General features: G+C 36.5%; 1 protein-coding gene across 6 annotated transcripts; it reads left to right on the forward strand.

Annotated features, from left to right (window-relative positions):
• Window positions 1-247: 247 nt before the first annotated feature.
• Window positions 248-7061, forward strand: LOC109804314 (homeobox-leucine zipper protein ROC5). 6 transcript variants are annotated; one of them, XM_020366131.3, is made up of 10 exons: window positions 248-481; window positions 619-712; window positions 1865-2088; window positions 2198-2315; window positions 2811-3506; window positions 3794-3895; window positions 3974-4186; window positions 5381-5555; window positions 5645-6003; window positions 6346-7061. In XM_020366131.3, exons 3-10 carry the CDS (start codon window positions 1874-1876, stop codon window positions 6697-6699), a joined length of 2232 nt encoding a protein of 743 aa, XP_020221720.1. In that variant the 5' UTR covers window positions 248-481; window positions 619-712; window positions 1865-1873; the 3' UTR covers window positions 6700-7061. The 6 variants fall into 6 exon arrangements, with proteins under 6 accessions (XP_020221720.1, XP_082931395.1, XP_082931401.1 ...); XM_083075269.1 differs by lacking the exon at window positions 619-712; XM_083075275.1 differs by lacking the exons at window positions 248-481; window positions 619-712 and adding an exon at window positions 776-1122.
• Window positions 7062-8763: the final 1702 nt, after the last annotated feature.

Consider the following 8763-nt stretch of genomic DNA (forward strand, 5'->3'; position numbering starts at 1 on the left):
GAGTACTCTCATTGGGTAACATAAAATTTCTTCTGTGGTCCTGCCCGCACTGTAGCGCTGCCGCGGAAACACAGGGCAATCTAAAAACCCAGACAGCGTCGAAGGACAAACATCCCACGCGCGCGTGTCTCACGCGCCTCGCGGACATTGCGAACCGCTGTTTTTGTCAGTGGGCCCCACACGCCTCTCTCACTCTCCCTCTTCAGGTCCTATATATTGCCAAATGTCCAAAGTAAAAGTTGAGAATATGAAGAGAGAGAAAGAATAGAGAAAGGGTCTATCAGATTTCAGAAGATTTAGAGAGAGAAACTCTGCATGCCATTTAGTGAAGGAAGAGAACCAACCAAGGAGACAGACATTGGATTCAAAATGGGATTTGGGTTTTGAGTTTTGAGTTTTGCTTCAAAGGGTCTTGGTTTTGATTTGGGTTTCAGATAGTTGAAAGCCATTGACTTTCTGAATTCTGATTCTTTGAGTCATTGTAAGTCAGCTATGTTATTTTTTTACTAGTGTTGAATAAAAAAAATACTTTTTTTCTTCTTCCAAGTTATTTATTATTTATGTAATAGCATTATAACATATGATATGATACTTTCTCTGTCCTTTTCTCTTCTACAGATCCCAGGTAGAGAGAGTGGAAGGATCTGAAAATTTAAACAAATAAGAAAGAATTTGTTTTTCTGCATTTTGCTTGGGACTGCTAAACTAAAAGGTATAACTTTGTCACCGTACCTGGCTTCGTTTCTGTGTGGTTCAACTTTTTTACTTTGTATCAGTGAGGGAGGGGTGGTGGTGTGAGTCAACTGGGTCTTTTTCTATGATTTGGTGTCATGCATTTGAAAAGTGAGGTGCAGTGTGAATCTTGTTTTTGTGTTTTGTGTTTTGTTTTTGTCTTTTTTCATAAAAAATCCTCACTTGCTCATTGTTTTTGGCTTGTGCAATGGCTTTGGACAAGACTCTTTTTTGGGTTTTCTCCTTGGAAAATTTTTTTTAGTAGTGACAAAGAATTGGCCTGACCGGGTCAGGTGTGAACCACAGGAAGAAAAAAATCAAGGGCATTTACTGTAGTTCGTCACTTTTCATTTTTTCTGATTTGGAGGGTTGTGCAAATTGGAGAAACAGGTGTGAACATTGAGTCAGAAAAAAAGGGTTTTTCCTTATCTTGTTTTTTCGTGCATCTGAATCTGGAATGACTTAATTCTAGGGAGGAGTGGGGGTGAAACTCATGCATGGAGCGTTGACAAGGAAGCGTTTTTTTATATTTTGGGTTCTGTTTATGAGTATATCTTTTTCCAATGTTGTGAACGTTTGACCCAATTTCGGGTTAAGGTCAAAAAGTTGAGCGAAGAATCCACGGAAATGAAAAAGTGCCTTGACAAAAAGTTATAGTGACAATTTCAGAAAAGAGCCTGGAGAAAACAAGGGGCCAGAGAACGAAATAGAGAATACAGTACTTGCATGTTGTTTTGGTATATAAAAACAATGGTAGTTTGAGTTTGGGTTTGGGAGAGAAAAAGATCCATAACTTTTTATAGGGTTTGAGGGTTTTGTTTAGCAGCTATAGTGAGAACAGTGGTTGGTGGGGGTGCAAGAGTTGTGGTGCATACTTTTCCTTTTAACCTTTTCATGGCTAGTGTTTACACTTTTGAGCCACCTCTTTTTTCTTCACCCATTAACATTTCAAAGCAAAATTCCTCTAGCTTGTGTTTATCTGATGTATGATTGATCTCCCCTTTGGTTTAGAACTCCCTGTGTATCAAGTTTTGTTGTTTGCTTTTGTATGGATTGTTATGAATTAGATTTGTGCATCTTATTTCTCATCTTTGTTGTTGTTATTGTTGCTAATGGGACTATTAATCTGCAGCATAGGAAAATGGAAGGCCATAGTGAAATGGGTCTAATTGGAGAAAGTTTTGATACTAGTAATTTGCTGGGGAGGATGAGGGATGATGAGTATGAAAGCCGCTCTGGAAGTGATAATTTTGATGGTGGATCTGGTGATGATCAAGATGGTGGTGATGATCAGCCACAGAAAAAGAAGAAGAAATACCATAGACACACTCCTCAACAAATTCAGGAGCTTGAAGCGTATGGCTTTATAAAGTTTTGCTATATTTTTCTTACAAATGTGATTATCCTTTATTGAATTGTTTGCTAGGGGTTGATTTTATGTTGTATTTTGCTGTTTACATCTTAGGTTCTTCAAGGAGTGTCCTCATCCTGATGAGAAGCAAAGAACAGATCTTAGCAAGAGGCTTGGCTTGGAGAATAAGCAAGTCAAGTTCTGGTTTCAGAACCGACGAACCCAAATGAAGGCATGTTGGAACAGATTAAAATCATTTGCCAGTTACTTGTCCCCTTAATTAAAAAATCATAATTGGTTAAAAAGGAACATTCTGTATCTTTGTTGTTATTTTTCGGCGGAAAAGCTACTTCTTAATTTGGCGATTTTGGGTGAAATTTTATTGTGCTCACAATTGGTCGCATTGTCCGCCTTTTATGGCTAAAAGGATCTCAATAAAACTGACAGCAATTAAAACCTTTGGGTCTCAGTTGTTATTTTTTCGGCGGAAAAGTTACTCCTTAATTTGGTGATTTTGTCTGAAACGGTATCGCGATCACAATTGTGGCGCTTTGTCCTTAATTTCTGGCAAAAAGGATCGCAACAAAACTGACAGCAATTTAAAATCTTTGTGGGGGGGGGATGTGATTTGGTTCCAATTTACATACATTAGTATTTTGTTCTCTTGTATGCAGTTTGTTGATGCATTGATGATATTACATTAAATGAATTGCTTTTGTTGATTCAGACGCAAATGGAACGTCATGAGAACATGATTCTTAAGCAGGAGAATGACAAGCTCCGAGCTGAGAACAGTGTCATGAAGGAAGCTTTGGCAAATCCGATATGTAACAGCTGTGGTGGTCCAGCCATTCCTGGTCAAATTTCACTGGAGGAACACCAGACTAGAATTGAAAATGCTCGGCTAAAGGATGAATTGAACCGAATATGCGCATTAGCAAACAAGTTCCTGGGCAGGCCCCTCTCATCAATGGCCAGCCCCATGCCTCTGCCGGCCTCAAATTCTTGTCTAGAGCTTGCTATAGGAAGAAATGGAATTGCTGGTCCAAGCAATTTTGGGATGTCGTTGCCAATGGGACTCGATGTGGGAGATGGGGTTTTGGGCTCCTCACCTATGATGGCTAACATGAGTTCTAGATCACCAATGGGAATGATGGGAAATGATGTCCAGATGGAGAGAACTATGCTTTTAGATCTTGCATTAAGTGCTATGGATGAATTGGTTAAGATGACTCAGGCTGATAGCCCTCTTTGGATTAAGAGTTCTGATGGCAGGAATGAAGTGCTGAACCATGAGGAGTATGCAAGAATGTGTTCTCCTTATATTGGACCAAAACCTGCTGGTTATGTAACTGAAGCTACTAGAGGAACTGGAGTAGTATTAGCCAACGGTTTGGCCCTTGTGGAAACATTGATGGACGTGGTATGATACCCAACTTCTTAGTCTTAAAATGAAGTTTAATTGATTTTATAAGAAATTTAGAGCAGTTATTAACAAATCAAGAGTAGATTCAAAAGAAGCTTCACTCTATTGTAGGCCATATTTATCTTTTAGTTCATAAAATTTAGCCCATAGTTTGAAGATATTTTCTTGTTGAACAATTTGGTATGGTGATATAACTTGTGACTGAATATGATGATGATTATTTGGTCTTGAATTGGCCACAGTTGAATGCATATATCTTTTTGATTTATCATTTATGTCAACAGGATCGATGGTTGGAGATGTTTGCATCTATTGTTGCTAGTGCTGCCACTCTTGATGTAATATCTAGTGGCACTGGTGGTACCAGAAGTGGGGCTTTGCAAGTGGTATGCTTATGTTTCTCTGCTTTTTTGTTTGGTTTCTTTGCTATATTTGGCTGGAACTAATTACGCAATGCTTTTCAGATGCTTGCCGAGATACAATTGCTTTCTCCACTCGTCCCTGCTCGTCAATTGAGTTTCCTCAGGTTTTGTAAGCAGCATGCAGAAGGTGTATGGGCTGTGGTTGATGTTTCACTGGACATTGCTCGTAATGCTGCCAATTTGCACCCACTAGTGAGCTGCAGGAGGCTTCCTTCTGGCTGTGTTATTCAGGATATGCCCAATGGTTTCTCCAAGGTGAGTTCTATAATAATATATTTTAGATACTTATTTTCTTTTGTATGCATTGCATCATCTCATGCTTGCTTGAGGCTCAACATTTAATAGACATTTTTGGAGTTCTTTATTAAGTTTAGCATGAACTGAATGATTTGTTATGGCTGACATTTTAGTTTATCTAGAACTTTTACTTGATTCCCCATCATATTTACAGTTTCATTTGTGGTTAAGGGTGTCTCTCTCTCTTTTTTTTTTTTTTACCATGACTGGTCTACATGGAATGAACCCAATCTCGATGTATAGTTTTTTTGCTATTGTTTTACTATACTTTTCCCTATAGTTTCCCTAAATTCTATTATCTCCTAATTACTTTGTTGGAGTGTCATGTTGCCTGTACTTAAATTGTCTACAACTCATAGAAACGCATGAAACAAGGTTTATCTAGTTTAGTAATAGTTGAGGCTTTTGTGGGGCATCTATTTGTAAGTGTACAAACAAAAAAAAAAATCCTAGGTCTTTTCAATCTTTATTGTGTAAAGAATATATATACTTATATAGTCTATGCTTCCACTCTATTACCAATTTCAAGTTAATAGTTGACATTGTAACAATTTCATAACTTATAATTTGTTGTGCATGTACATATGTTTGATCAAAATCTCTACCATTGATTCCTCAATCAACGACTATCACTCTGAACTTTACTCTCTGGACTGCATAGTCTACACTTTAGTAGAGTTAAATCCTTTTATTTCTACCCTTCTATTAATATATTTTTTGTTCTGTATGATAATGATATGCATCCATACTATTATAGTATATATGGTGCCACTGCCAGTTAATTTGATAATTCATGCTTTTTAATATGATCAATCCTTCATTGTGGTGATTTACCCGTGCATACCATTTGAAAATTGTTTCATTTTTTAATCCTTTGGATATTAATTTAATATTATTAACCTAGCAGTTTTACATTTCCTTTGTTGTTCAGTGTTGGCTATGGTTACTGTATGCAATAAACCTCCCTAATTCCATTTATATTTAATTCTTTTAATTTTTCTACCTTTTTTTAATTAAGGTTTTTAATGGTATCCTTTTGAGTGTTTGAGGCCTATTTTAGTCAAGTTTGCATATCTTAAAATTTTTTCTTTAATATTGCATTGAATTTATACTATTCATCAGATTAACTGAAGCTAAATTACACTGTTGTAGATTACTTGGGTTGAACATTCCCAATATGATGAGAGTGTGATACACCAACTTTGTCGGCCGTTGGTTAGTTCTGGCATTGGCTTTGGTGCTCACAGATGGATTGCCACCCTCCTAAGGCAGTGTGAATGCTTGGCAATCCTCATGTCCACTCCTGGCACATCTGACGACCCCACAGGTATGTCACATTGTCACATCCTTAAGAACACTTGTTCTCTTTGATGAATGCGGCGAAGTTTGCATTTTGACGGAAGTTGTTCTTACCAGTCATGAACCAAGCCGGTAGGAGGAGCATGCTGAAGCTTGCGCAGCGCATGGCCGAGTACTTCTGCTCAGGGATCTGTGCTTCATCTGCACGCAAGTGGGACATCCTTCCTATTGGTAATCTGGGCGATGACATGAGGATCATGGCCAGGAAAAATGGGGACGACCCTAATGAGGCTCCTGGCATTGTGCTGAGTGCATCAACTTCTGTTTGGATGCCGGTGTCACGCCAAAAGGTGTTTGACTTTCTGCGTAGTGGACAGTTTAGAGGTGAGTGGGACATGCTGTCCAACGGTGGTCCAATGCAGGAGATGATCCGGATTCCCAAGGGACAGGAAGATGGAAATTGTGTTTCCATCCTTGTAAGTTTTCTATTGCATCACATGCTTTGCAAGGTTTTGTTTTTATTTTATTTGAGACATGTTTTTGAGTGAATTAAGAAAGCATGTTTTTGAGTTTAGGGCTTATTATAAGAGAACAAAATAAAAAAGTAAAATGAATAAGCCTAATTTATTGAAGTTTTTTCAGTTTACTTGTCCAGAAGTTTGTTTTATCTTGTGATTTTAATCAGTAAAGAAACTTAATTTATTTTACCGTTTTATTTTCCTATCCTGTTGAGAAGTTTATCCAAACATGGCTTTAGTGTGTGAAAAGAAAGATCGTCACATTGCATTTAACATTCTCTTCTTTTGTGTCATATGTAGACTGCTAATAGCACAGACAGCAATGTGCAATATCTGCAAGAGTCATGGACTGATGCCTCCGGCTCGATGGTGGTGTATTCGCCGATCAACATGCAATCCTTGAACGTGGTGATGAGCTGTGGAGATTCGTCCTTTGTTGCTCTCCGTCCGTCAGGCTTTGCTATTCTGCCAGATGGCCATCCGGTCAACAGCGATGGCAGTGATGGTGGTGGCAGTTGCCTTCTTACAGTTGGGCTACAAATGTTGCAGAATGGCAACCAAACATCCAAGTTCACTGTGGAGTCAGTTGAAACTGTTCATAACCTCATCTCATGCACCATTCAGAAGATCAAAGATGCACTAGGAGTTGCATGAAGAATGAACCATTTTTTTTTCATTTGAGACTTGATCACAAAAAAATAGACAATTATTTTTTCTTTTTGAAAGAAAGCATAATAGGGGGTCTTATATTTGGGTGTATAGAGCATTCTAGAGTAGAGGAAGAGGCTGAGACAGAAAAAGGGTTTGAGTCAAGAACGAACCAAGAAAGAGCAACTTGCTTTGCTTTGTGGTGGTTCGGGTATTGACTCGTTACCTGTTAGTCTTTGCTCTTTACATATCTAAAATTATATTGTCTATTATTCTTACACCCTCTTTCTTATAGTTAAAGTGAAACTTCTCAACTTTGCTATTAGATTTCATGTTCGTTTCTTGAATGCATTTGATACTTTAGTTCTTATGTTTTGTAGGTTTCTACTGTTTCATTGCTTTGTCTCTTTTTGCGGTTTTTGTGGAACCAAGTTCTTGTTCCCAATCTCTTTTTTTCAGTTTTTGTGGAACCAAGTTCTTATGTTCTTGTTCCTAATCTTGCTAGTGTTGTTTTTCTTAATAGGTAGCATTTTATTGTGATGACGGAATTACGTGCCACGACGCTAGGTAATGTATATATAGTTTATAAAAACTGCTATTTGGATTATTAATTATAGTTTATTAGGTTTCTGTTAAGACTTGAGAGCAACGTATTTTATTATTAAACTTTAATTGGCTGATTAATAACTTAATGAAAAAAAAACAAGTGTTTTATTATTCAACGGTAACTTTTTGTTAATTATTGGTTTTGTTCATTTTCGCGTATTCGCAAAATTTTCAAATTCTCTATAGTCTAGGGTTTAGTCTCTACAGTTTTCATTGTGCAATATTTTCGGGCTTTTGAAACTTTATTTGCTTTTCGTGATGGTTGCAAAAGGTGCCATAAAGTGCGTGGTTGGTGTGCGTGAAAAGTTTGGGATTGATACACAGTCTCGAACTAAAAAATTAAAATGTATGGATTTTTCGCTTGTTTTAGCAACAGTATTACATAATTTTCTAAGAAATAATGTTTTAAGCTTTTAAAAACGATTTGTTTTGGTGTCAAAATTATATTTGCTTCATTTTCTTTGTTTGGGTTTCACGGCCACGGACATGCAAATGCAAATGCGGACATGGACGCGCAGAGGTAACATTCGGATCCATGCATAGACGCACGTACACCCATCTTTTGCCCCAAAAAAAAAAAAAATATATATTTTGATAGCAAAATCAAAATAATCCTACTACACATGTAATATATATATATGGATATTGTTACTGTTTGGATATGTTTAAAATGTTTCACATCGCTTACGAGTTAAGGTTAAGGATAGTCTCTTTTTAACCTACCAAACGCTTTTTTAAGGATAAAAGCGTGACGGTCCAACAAGCGTCAAACAATATTTTGGATGGTCGAAACATTAATATATTTAAAATGTTCTATATCGCTTACGAGTTGAGATTAAGGGTAGTCTCTTCTTAACATGTTGAGACGTCTTTTTAAAGACAAAGGCGTGACGGTTTAACAAATGTTAAATAATATTTTGAATGATCGAAACATTAACTTTAAGAAAAGAAAGGAGGCGATTTTATCCGCTTAATAAGATGTCGATTAAGATTTAAGAGATAGAGTTTAAGAAAAATCAAGTTATTTTGAATTCATAATTTTCTTCATTTCTTTTTGCATTGAGATGCTTAATACGAAAATAATCTGTCCAAAGATTTGATGTTGATGTTGATTTGAACTACGTCTAAAGTAATTTCTTAATTCTTACCATGCTAATATTCATGGGCAAGGTGTTAGATTTTATTTAATTATTTATTATTCTTTCCCCTATCTCTCAGCAAAGAATTTTAATGGTGAATAGTTATTCCTTTGTTAGTTTTTTTGTTGTTGTTAGAATTACTAACACGTACTCCTTCGATGATAAGAGAGGAAATAAGAAGAAAAAAAATGTTTTACATTTTCAATTTCAAGTGATTCAACTCCTTTAAATTTTTTCATTGGTTTTACTCCATATAAATTATAAATTCTTCCAAAAGAATAAAATGCTTTTTTTCATCCACAAAAGATTTGAGGTCAATCACATT

The sequence above is a fragment of the Cajanus cajan genome, chromosome 1, assembly GCF_000230855.2.
Source record: "Cajanus cajan strain Asha chromosome 1, NIPB_CcT2T_4, whole genome shotgun sequence".
Lineage (NCBI taxonomy): Eukaryota > Viridiplantae > Streptophyta > Magnoliopsida > Fabales > Fabaceae > Cajanus > Cajanus cajan.